Source organism: Manis pentadactyla, chromosome 2, assembly GCF_030020395.1.
Source record: "Manis pentadactyla isolate mManPen7 chromosome 2, mManPen7.hap1, whole genome shotgun sequence".
NCBI classification, from domain to species: Eukaryota; Metazoa; Chordata; class Mammalia; order Pholidota; family Manidae; genus Manis; species Manis pentadactyla.
The window spans coordinates 42,548,765-42,570,421 of record NC_080020.1 but is presented as its reverse complement, the minus strand read 5'-3'; the positions used below and the strand labels follow the sequence as shown (position 1 = coordinate 42,570,421).

Sequence of the window (21,657 nt, the reverse complement as noted above, 5' to 3'; positions counted from 1 at the left end):
GGTGGGCAGATGGACGGATGGTGGATGGGTGGGTGCCAAGTGGGTGGATGGGTGGAAGGGGGCTAGATGGATGGATTGTTGGATAGATGGATGGATGGTTGGACGGGAGATGGATGATGGATGGGTGGAAGGACAGATAACAGATGGATGGGTGGATATGAGAAGAGAGTTCTTGATGTGTTTGGGAGGCTGCTGGGCACCTACATATTCCCTCTCTGCCATCAGTTTCTCCCAGAGATTGGCAGTAGAGCTAATTTGGAGACAATGGTAGGTTCTTATTGTGGTTACTAGTATTCTAAATAACACATGATAATTGCTCACATTTTCCTAGTAATTTACAGGCTACAAAGCACTTTCATGTAGCTACTGATTTCATCATCAGGTAATTGAGTTATTTTCCCACTTTTTTGGATGAGGAAACTGAGACCAAAGCGGATCTGTTTCTGTGACTGGCCGTCCTCCACCCACAGTAAGGGGCTGGAATGGGCTTCGTGCTTTCTCCCCTGGGCCTCAGCTCAGCCTGTCTTCTCCCAAGCATTTCCCTCACCTTCTTGGCTGCTGAGGTTTCCAACTCCGAGTCAGTCTCTGAAACTGTCCCTGTCTGCCTGGGGCATCAGCACCACCTCCATGCCAGGATCCTCTTGTTGGAGATAATTCACCTGCAGATTCACCAAGGAGATTTCACGGGGAGAGGGACGCTCCACATGTAGTGCCCACACCTGAAGCTCAGCTGCAACTCTGCCATTTCCTTCAGGGAAGGAGTGCCGTATCCCCACTCCTCTGTCACCTCCCATAGCTGCTCCCTCCCAGCCCCTGCCAAGGATAGAGTAGAGGAAAAGGCAGAATTTTGGAGTCAAACGTTTGTCTATGAGTTCTGTCTCTGGAACATACGAGCTGGGTGACCTCAGACAAATTACTTAACCTCTCTGGGCCTTAGTCTCTGTGAAATGGGATATCTGGCGCCACTTCATAGAATTCTCATGAGGCTCATATAAAATAGCAGTGGCCCATCTGGCACCGTGCTCGGCTCTCATGCCTCACAAGCCTTTGGGGAGCTGCCGTTGGTCCTGTGGGGGCGTCATGGGGAAAGGGAACGCGTGTGGACTTCAAAGCTGAGCAGACCTTGGCTTAAACCCCTCCGTGCCTTTGTAGGTGTGTGGCTTTAGGCAAATCACTTAGCCTCCCTAGGCTTCTGTTTGTCCTGTCTGTGACTCTGTGAACACCTGCAGGAGAGTTGTAGGCATTACTTCCCCAGATGTGGTATGCACACTGCTGGCAGTGCCTGAGATGAGTTTAGGTGGGACAAAGACCAACTATTGACATTTTAACGATGAGGTAATGTTTTTCATATATACCAGAAAAAGCATGCAATCCCACCAAAATATTTTTTTCATGGACACCATTTCTTACAATAATGCCTGCCTTCTTGATATTTAAGGGGTACACAGAGCAGTAGAAGAAAATATGTTAAGTAAATAGTGGTCCCATTGGAGAGTAAAAATCCATAGTAGAACAAAAACTGAGGATGGAGTTTAACTCTGCAAAATGCTAGAAGAATTCAGAAAATGGTAATCAAATGCAGTACCTGGCCCTAGAAGAGATCTTGTACTGGAAGGGAAAAAATGCTATGAAAGACATTATGGGGTCCACTGAAAAATCAGAATACAGACACATTAGATACAAGCATGGTATCAAGGTTAAATTTACCAAAGGTAAGAACTGCCCTGTGCTTATGTGAGGGGATAGCCTATCCTTAGGGAATGCACCCTGAGCTAGCCAGGGACAAAGGGCCACCAGGTGTGCAACTTACTCCTAAATGATTCAGTAAAGGTGTATGTATGTCATACTATACATATAGCTTATGTATGCAGAAAAACTGTATATATCCATATGCATATATATACACATATGTGTGTATATCCATGGAGATAGTTACAGATATAGATATGTATATATGAAGAAGGAAAGTGATAAAGCAAATGGGGCTAATAGAATCTATAAGTGTAATAGGCATTCTCTGTTACTGTTTCTATTTTTGTAATTTATGTAAGTTTGAAGTTATTTCCAAATGAAAAGTGAAGTGCAGGTCAAGTTCACAGCCCAGTGCCCAGCCATTGAAGGCACTCAGCAAATCCTCTGGCTCTCCCCTGTGCAGCGTGGAGACAGTGAATGACGGGCAGTTTCACAGCGTGGAGCTGGTGATGCTAAACCAGACACTGAACCTGGTGGTGGACAAAGGAGTCCCCAAGAGCCTTGGGAAGCCCCAGAAGCAGCCTGCAGTGAGCATCAATAGCCCCCTCTACCTTGGAGGTAAAGCCCTTCTCCCCTCTACCACCCCTGCCACCTCCCACCTGCCCTCTGTTATCGGGCACCAGCACCCAGGCCCACTGGCCGGTGTTCTTCTGCTCTTAGCTCAGCACCCACTGTCAAACCAAATCAGAGAAGGCTCCCTGGAGGAAGTGACAACCAAACTATCCATAAATAGGTCACAGGGAGAAGAGGAAAGGAGGGAGGGCAGGGCTCCTTCTGGGAACTAACGGCTTGTTCAGAAGATGGTGGGGCTAGGTGAAGATGGAGTGGGGATGGAGGCCAGGTCCTCTGATCTGCAGGCTTCAGGCCACATTCCCTGGGCTCTGCCGCCTCCTCAGACCCTGGAAAGCTCAGCTAATGCATGTAGAATAGGTTTGAGATTAAGGTTGTAGAAAGGATGAAAGAGAAGCCACCTGCTTGGCAGAGTCGGGGCCTAAAATGCAGCCCTGGGCCAGTAGTTCTCAAAGGGTTCTTTGCAGAAAAAGAGCAGCTTGTTCAGATTCCTGAGACTTCTCCGCCAAGTCTCCCTCTGGAAGACAGGGAGGGGCCCAGGAATCTGCATTGCTAACACCCAGTCCAGAGCAGCCCCCAGCCCCTGAAGGGACGCAGCTTCTCCCCCAGTGAAGACCCTCAAAGTTCCCCTGACCGAGGCTGCTCCCGCAAGCCCCTCCTCTCCAAACGCTCCCTCTCCTGCCCCGTGTTCTCCTGCGGGGCCCGGGCTGAGGGGCTGTGGAGGCTGGTGTGGACCCAGCGGGATGTGCCATGCTTCCCTTTCCGTGCCGAGAGGGAGGGGTCTTCATCCAATCACTGTGGCCATGTAGCTGTGGGTGGCCAGACTCTTCTAGAGAAACCCGAAATATGGATTTGTATGGGAGATTTCCTATGTTTAAATATTGACAACAAATTCAAGGTTTTTAAAGAGTCACAGCACAGGACAAAGGATGCCTGTCTATGCACAGACAAGGCCCCAGGTTCTGGCCCATTCCCTGTACTGGACAGCAGAGGCAGGGCTGTGAGCACTTAACTATGAACACATAAAGAGCCCGTTCTTGCTCTGATGGGGGGTCTGAGCAGAGTGGACAGGGGTGGGTCTTCAGGCTGCTGTCCTGGTGCCCCTCCCACAGGCATCCCCACCTCCACGGGCCTCTCGGCCTTGCGCCAGGGCACAGACCGGCCGCTGGGTGGCTTCCACGGCTGCATCCATGAGGTGCGCATCAACAACGAACTGCAGGACTTCAAAGCCCTCCCACCACAGTCCCTGGGGGTTTCGCCAGGCTGCAAGTCCTGCACCGTGTGCAAGCACGGCCTGTGCCGCTCGGTAGAGAAGGACAGCGTGGCGTGCGAGTGCCACCCTGGCTGGACCGGCCCACTGTGCGACCAGGAGGTCCGGGACCCCTGCCTCGGCCACAGGTCAGTGTCCTGAGAGCCCAGGCTCCCCTCTCAGGCCCACAGCGAGGACTCAGTCCCTGTCCCACCCAAGAAGTGGGCACTGAAGGACATTGGAAGAATGGTGGTCAGACTGTGTAAATGTGACTGCTGAAAAGGTTGAGAGCTTAAACATTCAAACAGCAGGTCCTGCCCAGAGACAACTGCATGCCAGGGCCATGCTGAAAACCCACCTCTGCCAAGTGGCCTTTAGAACCTGCTGGGAGCCACACAAGCCTCCACACTGCCTGTGTGCGAATCAGGGTCTGCTTTGGCAGATGCAGCCCTGGGAGCACACTGCTTGGCACGTGGAGCGAGGGGAAACTTCCACCCCAATTCAGGGTCCTGGGCCAGGCACCAGGTGTGAATAGTAGGCACAGCCGAATCCCATTTCATGGCACAATCATTTATTATTTATTTGACAAATATCTACTGAGGCCCTACAATGTGCCAGGCCTTGTGCTAAATACAAGAAACCTAATACCATCTGTATTAAGAAACCTGAAACAGTCAAAAATAACACCAGAACCAAGACTGGTAATTTGATTGGCTGAACAAGCTGGGAAATGATTATTTTGAATCAGGAATGATGGGCAGCTAGAAAAGGTTTGGGTTTCCTGTGTGGCTCTTGACTGTGTGTTTTGACTCTGTAATGAATATGTCTACAGTGAATCCTGGCTCTGAATGTCATCCCAGTAGAGACAGTGCTGCATCATGATTATGAATGTAGACTTTGGCATCAGTTTCTCCTTCTGTGAGATGTGAACTAGACTATGTACAGAACAGAAGCAGCAGAGGAGAGGCGATTGTAGAAAATAAGAATGCAGCCTATTCGACCCTGGGGCCGGGTTTTAAGAAAAGATTGATGTGGAGCCACTGTGCTGGCAGAGGTCAGACCCTGGGATGGAGAAGGCCTGAGGTGCCAGAGCTCTGGGTCCCCAGGTTTGAGCCTGGTCCCCTTCTCATCCTGTCCTCTGTCAGCAGATGCACTCATGGGAAATGTGTGGCAACCGGGACTTCATATGTGTGCAAGTGTGTAGAGGGCTACGGAGGGGCCTTATGTGACCACAAGAATGATTCCACCAACCCCTGCTCAGCCTTCAAGTGTCACCACGGGCAGTGTCACATCTCAGATCAAGGGGAGCCCTACTGCCTGTGCCAGCCCAGCTTCAGTGGAGAGCACTGCGAACAAGGTGGGTCTGTGTGCATGGGAGAGAGCACCTGAGGAGGAGGAGGGGCCAGCGCTGGGCTCCAGATCCCACTCATTCCAGTGCCCACTGGGCCACTTAGAGAGTGACTTAACCAAGTTCATCCCTCCCAATTTCCCTCACCTTGAAAACGGAGCCAATACTATACCTTTCTGCATCATTTATCCACTGCTGTGTAATGATTTAGCACCAAAATATCACAGTTCAAAATCCTCCCTTCCTCTCTGCCTCCCCTCCACACCACTAGAGACTGTTGCATTTTTATACCTAGTTGAAATACCATTCTTAACCAAAACTGGCCATTTTTTAAAGTTTTATTTAATAACGTATTTTTGAAACAATTTCAAATTCAACTGAAAACTTGCCAGGACAATATAAATAGCTCTCATATTCCCTTCACCCAGATGCCCAATTAACATGCATCCGTATCCACACTCTCCTCTCCCCACACTGCACACATGCCCATTATCAGTTGTCTCTCTGATTCTTTAACAATCTCAATTTTTAAAAATTGTTTCAAGCTTAACAGTATTCACATTACATCACATTAATCACCTGAAACTTTAAAATGCCTAAAGCCCTTTCTCAGTCACAATGAGGCTCATAACAGCCTGTGCAGCAGCAGGAAGGACAGGGAAATATGCCACCCCTTTCCAGACAAGAAAATGAGGTTCAGGGATGTGCGGCTGAGGATCTGGCTGTAAGCCCATTTCCTTCTGCACCCGATGCTCGCTGCTGTAATGAGGACAAAGAGGAATGGAGATAAGGAGTTGGTCAGAGTCCAGGGGATTCCAGCAGATACAGGGACGCCCTTCCCCTCCCTAGCCCATCCGTCCCATGTCATTATTACAAATACATTCATTCAAATGATTAATGAGAGTGGTGGGGACTTGGGCAAACTGGAGGGGTCCCCTGCCCCAGCCAACACACTGTCATTGTGTGTCATTGCACTTGAGGGACACAGGCTCAGCTCTGCCAGACCTCTTGGCTTTCAAAGCCGAAAAGCCCAATTTTTTAAGTGAAATCTGGGATTTTTAAGCACAGGTGGTGAAATCAAATTTGGGAACAGGATTTAGCCCATAGTCTACCAGCTCACCACATCTACTTTGATCTTCAAGTTGCTCAAAGGAAGGGCCCATGCCTGCTTTTGTCATCATTATATCTGGGGGACCTTCGTTTAGAGCCTGGCACTGAAAAGGCGCTTAGTATTTGTGGCAGAGTTAGGTAGGGAGATGGTTGGATGAGTGAACGAGTAAGTACACATGGTCTTCAGACCAGCCTACTGTTGGGAAGAATTTTCCCTACCCTTTGAGGTTCTTCTAGATGGTCTAAAAATCAAATTGGATTCCGCTAGGTATGTAATTAAACCTTGACAGGAGACAAAGACAATCAAGGACAATTGGCTATATATTTCAGCCTGAACTAAGCAGAAGCGGGTAGGGGTCTGGGACTTGGAAGTAAATCACGCAAATATGATAGAACAAATAGATGGTAAACAAATGATTGAGGGACACAGAGGAATTTAATCAGCCTGTCACATTCCTGTCTTATCTACCAAACCTAGTACATTTTGTAATGCAGTTTTCTATGGTGATGGCTCTACTGGTTCTCCCTTAACTGCATAAAATGGATTTAAAGTTTCTTTCTGAGTCTTTTGGGCCTTGGTGATTTTCAGCTCTGACGTAATCTGACTGCCAGACCAGCACAGCTTCGGGTGACCTGCCCTTGGCCTCCACAGTTTCCTCCTCTAAAACTTCCAGGGAAGTATCACATTAAAGGTTGAGTTGACCGATCTGGCTGATTGAATCTGTGTCTAGAGTCCTGACAATAGGTCAGTTTACTTGAACTCCTCTCAGGAGGTGGTGATGCAGGTGTGTTCCCAAAATTAGGCCTGTGGTTCAAGCAATCAGGTATTAAATAAGAGACATTTCTTTGGATATGAAACAGAGGTTAATGGTTGGAAGAAATTATAAACCGAGTGTCTGAGCGCTACAGTGAGATTTCCAGATGTCCCAGAACTGCGGGAAGTGGTGATCTGAAGGGGTTTTCTTGGTTTGTAGTTAGAATGTCTCTGATAATCCTTTTGAGTGGCTGTTGCTCTCAGAGGAGGGGGTTCCCTGCTTGGGGCAAGTTTCTATGAATTAAGTAAGACCAAATAAAGGCGAGGGCAAGAAGTTGGGGGCTTAAAGGGGATTTTATTCTCACTGCAGTAGGTCTCAGTTTCTCATCTGCTCTGGCTCCCCTCCTCCTCTCGCCAAGCTTCCCGCTCAGGCTTCATTCACCCAGGAGCCGGGTCTCCAATGGTGCTGCACGCTCCCCTCTCTCCCAGAGCCCTCCTCTACTTTCCCGCCCCTCACCCTGGGAGGAACTCTGTGGACATGTCTCTGGTGCTGGCAGGCGCCTGACCAAGTACATACCAGGAACTGAGGAGAGGAGAGAATGGGTGTTTCTTCTCTACCCCTTTTGGACCGGTACTTGGTAACTGAACAGCCACTCTGTCCCAGTAAACATTCCATGGATGTGCACACTCATTATATATACAATGGGTGCTATTAAGGCCAGGCAGGAATTCTGGTCAGAAATTCCCATTTGTTCCACAGCAACGGGCAGAAAGACTGTCTAAACATGGGCTGCTGTGGTAGTTTCTCTCAAGTTTATATCAAGATGTGCATCTTCAGTTTGTACAAGCTTCAGGATAAAGGGCAGTTTTCTGATTTGGAAACACTGAGAGCTAAGTGTGGGGGAAAATTGAAAACATTGTTTCGGAGATTTGTAGCCAGACATTAGAGGAAACTAGATTCCAGTTTCCAAATAAGGATCTAGTCCAGTTTACAACGAATATTAGACTCTAATATCCATAAAGGTGTGCTACTGACACATAGTTTATCTTTAAAATCACCCTCACTTTTATCAGAAGTAACCAAATTAAAACTAGTTTCAAAAAGACTTGGCCTGATTATTTACACTGCAGCAATACTGCAATTGGTCAATAGGCTCTTTTAAATGTGCTTTTTGCTGGATCTTCTTATCATAAGGAATTTGAGGTTGAACTTTCAAAGCCTTCTCAAGGCCAGGAAAGCCAAGACTCACCTGCAATACCTATGGGTTGCATTACTTCCCTTCTCAAGGTTCCTGCATCAGCCAGGAATTGGCCTTCTCACCTGGCTGCTGAGAATGCTATAAGCAGAGCACCAAGCCAGTTTTTCCAAGGGACTTCATTGGCTGTCAACCTTGGTTCCTTAGCACTGTCTGGTCGTATCTGAGTCTATGCACATCTCCTTTAAATATGACATTTCAGTCAAAGCCTTGGTAATATAACCAATGTTTCAATTGTCCTGTTACAAGGAAAACAGGTTTTTATTGAACTTATACAAATAACTATATTGCCATGAAAATAAAAGTTCTGAGTTCTTGAATTCTAGCAGGATAAGGTAGGAAGAAAAACAATGTTTCAATTCTGCTTACAGAGGTATAATTTACCAAATTGATCTAAGTCATAGTTTAAGAGGATGCATGTTCCATAAATCTGGACAAAACTTTTTTTAAAAACCAGAAATGTTTCAAATCAAAAATCTAAATCATCACCCTCAGTTAGTTTCAGCGCCATGTAATTCTTGTTCTGCTTGAATCCAATTTTCCATTAGTTCTGTAAATTTTTATGTAGTTCAGTTTTATGATCTTAAAGTTATCAGTAACACCTGTATTTGTCAAAAATCCTTTCCATGAATCTCCTTGAAATTCTTTTGCAGGGACACTTTTGCAAAAGCATCTGAGCAAAAAAAAAAAAACTGTCTACAAATGACAAAAGACTTAAAAATGGCCACAAAGAAAACAATATTGTCTATAATGACAAACGACTTAGAAATGGACATAAAGATCTGATGAGAGTTCATTATAATGCAAACAAATTTGGTTATTCCTAACATTTTAAGTCAATAACATACCAAGACAACTTTCTGAAAGTTTTGCATAATGGCTAGAACACATTTTAACATATTTTTACACAAATATAATCTAGGTTTGACATTACTAATCTGACAATGCTTCCCATTTAACATACTAAATAAATAAGCCTAATTACCTAAATCTCTCTTTTATAAGAAGAAAATCCTCTGATATGTTCCAGGGGCCCTCTGGAAAATCTCTGAGTTAACCAGAGGTAAAAAAGACTTTATTTAGAATTTGGTTTTGGAAAGTTTGTCAAAAATATTAAGAGGTTTAAACATTTGATTAAATAGGATCACAGGTCATTATGAAATGTAATACTTATTTAGCCCATGTGACAATAAAAGATTTTAAAGGCACATATAAGGTTATACAGTTTTTAGCTCTTTTAAGATTTTCTTTTTTTTTTTTTTGATCGTTAATGTACAATTACTTGAACATTATGGTTCCTATTACTAGACTCCCCCTATTATAAGATTGTTTTCTTAAGTAATCAAAGACCTAATTAGGACAACATGAAGCACAAGAAATTATTCTGACAAAATAATTAAGGCAAAGAAAAACCCTTCACAATCACTTAACATCAAGAACAGACAGTAGGAGAAAACCTTGTCCTTTTCACAAAGGGAAAACCAAATTCTAACCTTAAAGTGTACTTGATATTAAACCTCAGAACTTTAATCTTAGTATGAACACACATTAAATTCCTTTTCAGATTCCTTTTACACAAACCTACAATTCTCCGTTTTACATTTAGATTTTGTCCTGTTTTCCCTCTTCCAGCCTCTCTTTACAACAAATAGTTTATTTTCCTTTAACAAAAATGTATTTCCATTTCTCATTCCTTATTTCACATAAAGCACACATCCTAGGTTTTTTGCATATGAAGATGTTTCCTTCTGTCAGTCCGGGGAAAAGAAATCCCAGGGCAAAATACCTCTAAAAACCGAAGTCAGTCAATGGGAGAAATAAAGTTTAAAAGCTGTTTATTGCCTACGAACTGCAGTCTGGGCCTTCTCTCTCTCCTGCTCTGGCAGAAGCAAAACCGGCCCTCCCGGTCACCTCTCCGGTAGAGATAAGCCCTCCCGTTACCCAGGTAATTACCCACTGATATGGAGATGAACTTCTCTCCACCCCTGAGGAATGACGCAAATGCACTAAAGCCATACTTCTTTCCACTTCTGAACGCCTATTGATATGCAGATATACTAAAGCCAGGCGAGATATTCTGGAAATATTACAATTTTACCCACACCCTCATTTCAAGTAGTTAACCCGTAGGAACTCTTAGAAACTTTAATTTCTAGTGAAAACTAAGTTAATGTAAACTGTTACAATGCCAGCATTCTTTAGATTGGCAAATGTATGAATATTTCATAATTTCTAGAAACATGCTTCATAGTGCCATCTTTCAATGAGCACAAAAATGTTTACTAACAAACACAATTTATCTTTGGTTTATCTGTAATAAGAACACCAGAAAAAGGTAAGCCTGTGTTCACTGATGAATGTTTCATTGTTTTGTCATGTCTAGATATTCAATGAATTTAATTTATCTTGAAAGTCTTTTTGGTAACCTAAGTGAGCTATTTTCAGGTACATATACCATAACACATAATTATTGCTAAGGAGTTCACATGTTACATCTATTTAGTTTAATTGTTCTGAAAAGCCATGTCTATATTACCCACAAAAACTTCATTAGACATCAAAGTCAGTCATTTTTCCCCAAGCCATTTTTTGGGAAAACAATTTTGTAACGGAGATAATTAACTGGCTTTTAAGTAAACCCCAGCAGACTAAAAGTTCTAATTCTAATGCAGATAACCTTAAAGACATGTCTCTTTTAATTAAACCAAATTTAGATGAGCTTTAATACTGAGCATTTCCCCAGATCATATGAACTTGGAAAAACACTTGTGTTCCTGTAAGAATTTCTGAGAGCTTTGGAATGCCCAAATTTTACAAGTGCCTATCTTCAAACCAGTTGCTTTTAGCAATACCATCCAGATATAGAAAAATATCTCCCATTTACATAAATAAATACACACACACACACACACACACACACACACACACACACACACACACACACACACACACACACACACAGCCAAACACAAATGCAAAGATTTTCTAGTTACTTATATTTGTGGGGATTTTATTTACCCAAGTTCTAAATACTTCCTTTCTCTCTCTTTTTCTGATAAGAAACTTCTCCCTAAAGTTTGCATTTAAAGAATGGCTCTTAGGTCCTAGAAAAGATGGGGGCAAAAATTTTATTACAAAAACACAAAGTATCCTAGTTTCCTTTCAATGTTAAGTCCTGGTAGGGAAGACATGTTTGCCTATTTTCAGACGCTTATGATAATATTTAAATTTCTCCTTTCCTCAAGTTCAAGACAATCCTATTTGCATATGTCCTAGTCTATTTTAATATCTACAAGCATTTTTAAATGACTAGGGTGGGCTTTGAATTGCTTCTAGAGCCACACCTTGGTCCAGTAAAGACCCAATTTGTTTAACAAGGACTGACTTCCATTCAACTTTGTTGAAAGGTTTTTCTTTCCCTCTGGGTACATTTAGCTTAGGGGAGACCTAAAAATATTTCTATCTGTATTTATTTATCAGCTTCCAATTTGGCCAAAAACTTTTTTTGTCATAAAATTACTAACTCCTTGTAAACATCCTGTCAAGTTTCATCTGGGGCAAACAGTAAATATTTCTGACAGTATCAAACAACCCCCATGGAGGCAAGAGGCATCCTCAGTGGGGATGCAAAGGATATTTACAAGATCTAGTGTCACTCCCAAAGACAACCAAAAAATAGAATCAACAAGCTGCATGACCCAGGGAGGCAGCAAGCCAAGCAGACAAACAAGAAGTCAAAAGCTATTCCTGAGGATCAATAACCAATCAGTATGGATTTGCAACAGAAGGGGCATCACGAATTCTATTTCCTTTCTCATCAGCCCCAGAATATTGGCATTCTATTGGTCATTTGCAGGGGGGCCCAACAGAACTTCTGACCCACTGCTTCCTCAGTGAGGGGGTTGTGAATGGCCACTAATCTTTCTAACTGCTCTAAATTTGGTAGGATATTCTGCATAGAGATTAAAGAGTTGTATAATGTCAAACATCTGCTGCTGTCCAGGGGTCATGAAAAAAATTTCTCTTGGTCGGGTGCAGGGAAGGTGGTCTAGGATACACCTGCAGAGGGGATTGCATAGGATTGCCTGAACCTGGTGGAGCCTGATTACAGAGCCCTGGAAAGTGGAAGTAAAGTTAAGCCTTACCTCCAGTCTCTGGTGCTTTTGTTAAAGTCTACCCTGGCTTTCAGCAGATATAGGAATAACATGTATTCTTTGGGCCTAGAAATTAGGTCTAAGTATTCCTTATACATCCATGCAGAAAGCAAGTAAAAACAGGCAGATGGGGCGGGATTTTAAGGGGAATTTGTATTGGATGTGGATATTAATTTTTGTTCCAAGCCTAATTTCAGTTCTTTTATCTTGTGAACAGAATCCCTGAGGCTAGCCATTACACTAATAAGACAATTGAGAGCTCTTCAAAAAGATTTTTTTCTTTCAAATATAGCCATTTAAAGGATCCATTGTCTGTTCATTGACAAGTAGGATCTTCATAGTGATTCAAACCCATAACCATTTTTATGGAAAGACCCAGAGGAAACTTTCCAGGCTTAAACCATGGACACAAGAAACATCCCTAGAGGGCATAGATGATACAGACCCTATGGTCTAAAAAGTTCACTCCCAAAGTCTAAGCAAAGACCTTCATTGCACAGGCATTAAGGATGGCTGTAATAAGCAACAAAGGCTAAGATTAAAAAAGTCCCTTAGGGGATGGGACCTGTTATGACAAACTCCCTGAGAGCTGGCAGAGTGAGACAAAGAATGCAGGTATTTGGATCCACAGCCTATTGGGCTGCCCACAGGTGCACATGGTACACACGTCCTCTGGTTGGTGGTGGAGGCCAGAGAGAATATTCTCACTGGTCACAAAGCTAAACTTTCAAGGCATGCAATAAGACAAAAGGAAAACTTACATGGACATTAACAGCTTTAGCTAAGCCTTGGGCCTTCTTGGAAACTAAACTAATACCTAGGAGGGACATGCCTCAGGGGTGTTTTAAACATGCCATGTGTGTTTGAAAGTATAACTCATTGCATGGACGTGTCTTTGAAGTGACAATGCCCTAGTAACAATCCAACCCATTCAGTGATCAACTTGTCCTATCACAGGAATCTTGTTGAGATGGCAAATGCCCTAACAGCCTTTAACTGCTCAACCCGTGCCCACCTAGGTTACAGCTTTGGCTTCCAAGTTGTCCCATAGCAACAGCCTTAACCTACTGTGCACATTCACCCACAGCAAAGTTGGTCTGCACAGACAGTCTGGTGAGAACCGTGAACTCAGCAGGCTGTGAGGCAGACTCAGACGGCAGGCTCACAGGGCCTATGCCTGCATTTTATCCCTGTGGTTTTTCTTCTTATGACAAAGACCACCTCTGGGAAGAAATCGATCAGCAAAGCCAAGAGCACACAGACCAAATTTACCAAGAGTCATCAAGCCCAAAGACCTAGTTCCACCAATATTTTCTCCTGCTAATCTAAATTCAGAAAGAGAAAGACTCTCAGCATTCTTGCCCCATCACACCCCCAGAGATTCAAGGAGGATGATATGGTAAGAAATCTTACCTTCCACAAGCTGTCCATCAGATGTCCCACATTCTCATCTGCAGAGGACTGAAGCAAGCAATGGCCAGTGAGTTCAAGTCTCCTTCCGACTATGCCAGCTGTTGGGGAGGAAGAATTTCCCTACCCTTCAAGGTTCTTTTAGCTGGTCTAAGAAACAAATTGGTTTTTTCTCCTGTTAATCTGTCTCGTGTCAAAGTTTAATTATGTACCTAGGGTAATCCACAGACAGACTCCAAAGACAATAAGGGAAAAGGAGGTACAGACCTCATCCTAAACTAAGGAGAAGGGGGAAGGGAAGGGAAGGAAGGCAATTCACAGGAATATGAATGTAAATCCTTGGTAACCAAATGCTTGAGGGGCCACACAGAAGGAAGGGACCTAGAGGAATGTTACCGGACTTGGCCACTTCCCTCTCTACCACACCTAGTTCATAAGCAAGGAGTTCCCTATGGCGGTGGCTCCCCTGCTGGAGCAGTTCCTCCATCGGAAGCCTTTTATGCAGTTAAGGGGCAGGAAGCCCAAAGTTTCTTTCTGGCTTTTTGGGCCTAGATTATTTTCAACTCCAGCACAGTCTGCCTGTCAGAGTGACACACCTTGGGGCAGCCTGCCCTTGGCCCCTACACTACCCAGGAGCTGCCCATGGTCCTGCCAGCCATCTACCCCACCAATGCCCTGACCTTAACCTCTTCTGCCCTCTACAGAGAATCCCTGCCTGGGGGAGGTACTCCGAGAGGTGATCCGCCGCCAGAAAGGTTATGCGTCCTGTGCCACAGCTTCCAAGGTGCCCATAATGGAGTGTCGTGGGGGCTGCGGGCCCCTGTGCTGCCAGCCCACCCGCAGCAAGCGGCGGAAATATGTCTTCCAGTGCACAGACGGCTCCTCATTCGTGGAGGAGGTGGAGAGACACTTAGAGTGCGGCTGCAGCACGTGTTCCTGAGCCCCTCTGCCCCCCTGCCTCTGGGACTCCCGCTCGGCAGAGGTGGGACAGCTGCGTGGGGCCCCCTCGGGATTCAGAGTGAAGAAGCAGAAGCTGGAGAGGAAGCAAAAGAAGAAGAGAATATTAAGTATATTGTAAAATAAACAAAAAATAGAACTTATTTTTATTATGGAAAGTGACTATTTTCATCTTTTATTATATAAATATATCACACCATCTGAGTATATGTTCCACATAGTGAGTTATTTTTACCGAGTTTTTTGGTTGTGTATTTGTTGTGTTTTGATAAACAGCTGTTAAAAAGTTTAAGAAAGAAGACTAATAAAATAGTTTTAAAACAACAGGATAAGAATAAAGAAGTGATAACCTGTCTGAGGAAGAAGAAGGAACTTCTTATGTTTCTGAAACACTACCGTGTCAGCTGAACCAAGAACTGCTTAACCAGCTCAGGAAAAGGAAGGATAAGAGGAAGAGAAGGAAAAAAGGTTTTTCTTGGTTTCTTCTTCTTTTTAATGACTCTCTTTCCTTCCCTGAAAGCTCCCAGCTTTTTAAGACCTGGTTGTCAATGCCCAGAACTCCCAGTTCTTCCCGGAAAGCCGCTGAGCGCCGCCGGCCTTCTCAGACTCAGTGTGACCCAAACCAAGCACCGGCCCTGCCTGCCCACGCCCCCTGCAGGGCCGGCACCGCCTGCCTGGCTGGCCCTGGGGTCCAGCACAGGACTGTCAGAACTCTGCCAAAGGCTTCATCAGACATTGTTCTGCTAACTTTTAAAACAGCTGCTCTTTTCCTGCCCCTCCTCAAGAACGTGGTTCCTCCCGGTGAGGCGAAGGACGGGGGCTGTCCTGCTGTCTCCTCAAGGCCCAGCCACGGCTCTTCCTCAAAGTTCCGAACCTGCCACCTCCCTCCAGTGACACTAGGAAAGCAGGCAGCCGGGGCTGCTGGGACAAGGGAGGCTGGGTGTCCAGCCTTCCCACACCTGGGTAAGTCTGACTCTGGAAAGTTCTTGGGGGCTCTTGCTGTGAAACAGTCAGGCCTCTTCCACCTGCTCCTCCAGGCCGCCGTCTAAATCAACCCCTCAGCCATCTGCAACATTCACCAGTGCATATCAGCATGGTGTCTTGTTTCATCCATGCAACCCCTGTCTACTAGGGAGGCTAAAACAGTACAGCCCCATTGCAAAGATAAGGAAACTGAGGCCTCTCTCCAGCTCTGCATCTTGCCTTAAGCCACACATCTGGTAAGTGGAAGAGCCAGGCCTGGAGCCCAGACTCAGAGTTCTAGATTCCTTCTTCAGAATGGTGAAAACACAGGAGATACAGGCAGTTTTAGTTCATCAGAGGAGCCCTACCAGAAAAGGAAAGTAGGTGCTTTTTTCTGCTATTTTTCCTCCTTTTGTTCTGCCTTGTTCATTTATTTTGCCCCTAGCATTCAGAAAGAGTCTAGACTTGGGGGCTTATATATCAGGGAGTGTGAACAAGGCAGCCCATCCAGCCCTGACTCTCAGAACTGCCAGCCCTCCTGAAGGGGACGTGCCATCTCTCCCAGACCCTCATCTGCCCCTCCCACCTCTGCAGAGTAGTGCAGATGGCCCGGGGTGCAGCTGCTCACACAAACTCCCTCTCACCCTCCCTCCTAACAGGAGCCTCCCCTGCAGATGTGTCTGGGGTGAGTTTGGGGCCTACTGGGCCTTTCAGCTCTGCAGGTTGCCAGGGAATGTAGAGGTTCCATGGAGACCAACAGTGGGTCAAAGCCTCAAAGAATCAAGAAGGGAGAAAGGAAAGACAAGATGATGGAGGAATGCAAGCAAGCGGCAGATAGGGAGGGAGAGAAACACGGAGGGGGAAAGGAAGAGAGGGATGAAGAGAAGGGGGGAAGGATGACATGGAAGAATTTACTTAATATATGCATATTAATATCCAGTATGTTCTAGGTACTTTCTGGACTTTACAAAGGATTTGTTTCAAATATTAATAGCTAGATTAACTTAGTATTTACTACCTTATACATGAGATACCATTCCAATATATATACATACGAAAGCATACCTCGAAGATACTACAGGTTTGGTTCCACAAGAAAGCAAGTCAGATTAATTTTTTGGTTTCTAAGAGCATATAAAAGTTATGTTTATATTATACTGTAATCTATAAAGTGTGCAATAGCATTATGTCTAGAAAAAGGAATGTGTATACCTTAATTAAAAATACTTCATTGCTAAAAAATGCTAGCTGTCATCTGAGCTTTCAGCAAGTCATAATCACTGGTCACAAATCACCATAAGAAATATAAGAATAACAAAAAAGCTTGAAATAGTGTAAGAACTACCAAAATGTGACAGAGACAAAGTGAGCAAGTGCTGTCAGAAAAATGGCTCCAGTAGATTTGCTCAATGCAGGGTTGCCACAGACCTTCAATTTGTTTTAAAAATGCAGTATTTGCAGAGCACAATACAACATAACACAATAAAATGAGGTATGCCTGTGTGAATGTATATATATATTCATTCATTTCTCAGACCCACCCATTAGTCAAGACATTACCAATCTATTCTACAGTTGAGTAAATTGAGGGGCATGGAAACTTAAGGGACTTGCATAGAGTAGATGCCTAATAAATTGCAGGACCTGGATTTGGGACCAGGCTGTCTGACTCCAGAACTTGCTCCTCATGGAAAGGAAACATCCACTTTTAAGGATCCTACAATCTGGAGCCCAAACAATCATAGAAATGGACAACTGCTTTATTATAGAAGTACCCTAAGGGCAGTATAAACAAAAGAAGTGGCTATTTGCCAGGGGGGCAGGTAAGAAGTCAAACTTTCCAGGGAATGGCCTATTACAAAGCAGTGAACTAGGAAAAGGCCTGCCATGTTTGGGGAGCAGTCAGAGGTCTGTGGGGGCAAGAGGATGGGACGCACATGAGAGCATAGGGACAGATGGAGGAGACAGGGAAGGCAGGGGTTTCACCACGAAGAGCTCTGTGTGAGAGGCTAGACCAAAGGGACCCGCCGGCTTTGGAGGAGGGGACGCCAAGACAAGCTCTGTTTTAGCAAGAGAACTTGCAGCAAAGTAGCAAGAGGCCTGGAAAGAGAGAGGGTTCTACCACCCAAAATGGTATGTAGGCTCCTAGCTGTTCACTTTAGTTTGTTGTAACTAGACAATGCTGGTTTCCAGATAGGTCACAGAAGTCTCTGTAGATGCTCAGAAGGTCTGCCCTACACCCCTCCCATCCCCCACAACCCACCCAGGCAGGTGGACCTAAGCCTTATTCTACCACCAGCACTTCCAGCTAACCCAGCACACAGCCCATGCAGCCTGCCATCTTGAGAGCCCACCCAGCATCACGGGCTTTCTGGGAGGACTTGCCAGACTGCTGGCTCTCCCTCTGTCTCCCCAAGGAACCTGAGACCTCTCTGCCAATCATCCCCAAGCCCAATCCAGAATGCAGGCCCACTCAGCCAAAAAAAACCCAAGGTTCTTTCTCTTGGTGTGGTTTGGGTGATTCTGAGCCTTCCCCTGAATTTCAGAAGCCCTGACTTTATGAAATGCCCAATGTAGGACCATTAAGAAAATTCTCCCTATAAGGAAGTTGTTTTAACAAATGGAGATTAAAACTCTCTTACTTTAGTAGCCAAATTCTAGAAACAGGAAGTCCTGTGGAGCAAGAGGGGTCCAATCAGGTAATCTGCACACTTAAAAAAGTATAATTCAATGCTTGAAGGTAAAGATGTGAACATGTGCAGAAGAGGGGGCTGTTTTCCCCTGAGCAGTAATCCCTCTTTGACACAACCAAGAAACCTAAATAATGGCCAATAAGATGATGTATTTAAAAGCTCTTTGTAAAGTGTAAACTAAAAACCTTATATGTACAATGCTGTTGTTGTTATTACCGTCATTGTTGCTATGACTGACATGCCAAAAGACCCTTTGTAGAAGATGGCTTTGCCTTTCCAATCTCCTAGGAAAGAACCTGAGTTTGACACTTCAGGAAGATGATAGTGAGGAGGACAAGGAGGAGAGGGGCAAGGAAATGAAGGGAGATCACCTAAGGCCAGGAAAAGAGGAGAAAATCTCCAGGATAACTTTCAGACACCCAGGAGTAGCCAGGCCTGGGATTGAGCTAACCTTGCCCTTCACCAGATACAAAGCTATCATCAGACTGAAACCTAAGGGTACCCAGCCACCCACTGCCTTTGCCGGGAACAGAAGCCCCTAGCAAAAATGAACCTGCCTCTCAAAGACTCACAGCATTCCAGGTACCAGAGCTGAAAGAACCCAAAGGGGTCCCTGGTGGATGGGCACCCTGAGAATCAGAGAAATGGAGTGTCTGAATCACAGACCAAGATCACCTAGCAAATTAATGTCAGAGGCAGGAAGAGACCCAGATGTCTACCCAGGCCAAAGCTCTTCCTGCTACTCCACAGCGGCATCCAGGCAGAGTGAAGCCTGAGACAGACCTTTCAGTACCTTCTAGGTGGCCAGGAAGTATCCTCCACCTTCCCCCACAGCCATCTCCCAGGGCACTCAGATGGCCAGGAAGCTGGGGCATTGTCTGGTTTGGTAGCACTTACCCATGTTTTCCAGTCTGGGTTAGAAATTGCCAAAGGAAACATTTGGGGAGGTTGATGAGAGATGCCAGCTAGCCAGGATGAGCAAAGACAGAATTGGGCATTTGGCAAAGCTTAGTTTTCTAACTCAACAATAGGTTTTAAGAAGAAAAATTCTATGATGTTTTTAAAAACTGTGTTACAGTGCCACTTCCCTGATATGGGATAAATAATGTGCATTACAGACTGTCATACTCTGATGTCATTAAAATAAATGGATGAATCTCAGGAGAGCTATCAGATGCTATTGTGAACACTATAAGCTCAGCCCTGCTCTGTGTGTGTGTTTTATCTTTACTCCTGACCTTCACATTCCCTGGGGCAAAGGTTACTGCATTCAAGGGTTTGGAGCAAGTCTGGTGTGGACTTAGTGAAAAAATGTGATTTCTTGGACAATGAAATGGGGGAAATTAATCCAGATTTCCCAGAGGCATGGGAGAAAGAATACCCAACACATAATTAAGGGTCTGCAGGGTGTATGGTCACAGACTGGATGTCAAAGGTCATGGGGGAGATGCAAAGCAAAAGAGAACACTTACTAAGACATGAATAAAGGAGGGAATTAGGCATTGAAGTGCTCACAAGTCCTGGGCACCCCTTCCAGGATTCTCCAGGACAGCCTCCACTTTCCATGCTTAGGCCAACCAACCTCTCCTCCCAGGTTTGGAACCTACAGGTCTGTCGATCCCTTTCAAATCCCCTTTTGTGTCAGTAATTGAAGAACTTCCAACTGGAAGAGATTATGTCCCCCAGGAGATATTTGATAATGCCTGGAGACAGTTTTGATTGTATGACTAGGTCAGTAGGTGTGACTGGCATCTACTGGGAGGCCAGGGATGCCTCTAAACATCCTATGATGCACAGGACAGCCTCTACAACAATGAATCATCCTGCCCAAGATACCAGTAGTCCTAAGATTAAGAAACGCCAGCTTGGACTAACCAGCTCCTTCCCTGAATACCTAGACTGAATCATTTACAAAGGAAGGGGGAGGGGATAAGAGCACTAAGTAGGCAACAAATAGTGACCTCCTCAGGGGAATGTGGTCCCTTGGTGGGAATACAGGGCAGTCTGGTGGTCTATTCTATACTGGTATTCAGAGCATCATCACTGATAAGAAACTGGGACCAAGACATTTCAAGCAATGGAGTGTAACCATCATCCTTTCTGCCACTCTGTTCTTGCCACTCAGTCACTGAAAATGGATGAAAAGCAACAGATTATGGATTTAATGTGCTTAGGTAACACACACAAAATATGGTAGAGCAGAGAGCATTCACCTTCGGACCTGCTATTGGCATTGAAATAAAGAACAGGGTAGATAAAAATGTTGTCTCTATTTCCTGCAACTCTAAGCTTCAGCTAGGCCCCAACGGGAGGAACAGGAAGGCTACTGCATCAGCACATAAGCACTGAGCATTTGTCTGTGGAATGTCAAAGGCGAGTGAACAAAGTGTGGGTCAAAGGCACGAGCAGCCCCACTTGAGGATGTGGCACAGGATTCTGGGGGAACTCTCAGTAAGGATGGCAGCACTAGATGGCTGGCAGAGTAGCCTCGCTCACTCGAGTAACCTTTAAAGTGCTGTAGGCACAGGAGTTTCTCCCAGCTTCCAACCAGGGCTCTGTAAACGTCCTGTTTGCCAGCCCCTGCACTGGGGTCATGGGAAAGGAGGCAAACCCTGAGGCTTGAGAGCCGGGAGGATCTAGTGGGGCTGAGCAGCCCCGACTGCCTGAGAGCTCCCCTCATCCTCTCCCCTATCCTGTTGTTTGACTTTAACAACATCACCATGAGATGCAGTTTCACCATCTAGAGAACAGGGGTGGAAGTACTTTGTAATCAAGGCTCTGTAGAGCACAAGTGGCAAAAAGTAATTCAAACTAACTTAAGGCACAAGAGGAATATGTTGGCTCAAGTCCTTGAAACCTCAGGCAGTTCTCGCAGCATCAGGCAGGGGTGTGTGGATCCTAGAGCTCATACAATGTCATAAGGGCTTGGGGTCTCTTGTACATGCTCAGGCTTCTTTCTCAGCAAGGTTCTCCTGAGAAGATGGCAAAGTGACTCTCAGCCACTGCAGATGGAAAGCAGTACCCACCACTAAGTCCAAGAAAAACAGCTTCTCTTTTCCAAAAATTCCAAGAGACGTCTCAGCAGTCACTATCTCTGATTGGCCTGGCTTGAGGCAAATGCCCATGACTGGACCAAACATATAGCCAAGATATTAGGGTACACTGATCAGCCAAGCCTTTATCCACGACCACCCCAGAGCCAGACACAGATAGTGGAGGGTGAGGATGGGTGTTTCCCCAAGGAAAAGAGGGAATAGATGCTGGGTGGGCCAAAATTACAGATGGTAACTACTCACAAGGAGTTACTTAGAAAATAAGACAAGTTCTCGTTCAGGATGGTGACACAGGAGAACCCCAAGTTCACCTTCTCTCATAGACACAACAAATCTACAGCTACATAAGAAAAAGCTTTCTCTGAAAGGAACCCCAAAACCAGCTAAG

General features: G+C 45.1%; 1 protein-coding gene and 1 long non-coding RNA gene across 3 annotated transcripts in view; one reads left to right on the top strand and one right to left on the bottom strand.

The window, feature by feature from the left end:
* SLIT3 (slit guidance ligand 3) overlaps positions 1-19,391 on the top strand; it is a 588,416-nt gene extending 569,025 nt beyond the window's left edge. Inside the window, exons 33-36 of one of the 2 annotated variants that reach the window (XM_036884704.2) lie at positions 2,156-2,310; positions 3,435-3,720; positions 4,720-4,928; positions 14,308-19,391. In XM_036884704.2, coding sequence (XP_036740599.2) covers positions 2,156-2,310; positions 3,435-3,720; positions 4,720-4,928; positions 14,308-14,543 — 886 coding nt within the window. In that variant the 3' untranslated portion in view covers positions 14,544-19,391. Of the gene's footprint in view, positions 1-2,155; positions 2,311-3,434; positions 3,721-4,716; positions 4,929-14,307 lie in introns of both variants that reach the window. The other variant, XM_036884703.2, reaches the window with a different exon arrangement.
* On the bottom strand, positions 4,936-14,293 carry LOC130680632 (uncharacterized). The gene is made up of 3 exons (XR_008993668.1): positions 13,607-14,293; positions 8,034-8,278; positions 4,936-5,678 (listed from the first exon to the last, which is right to left on the bottom strand). It is a non-coding gene; the product is annotated as an uncharacterized LOC130680632 (long non-coding RNA).
* Positions 19,392-21,657: the final 2,266 nt, after the last annotated feature.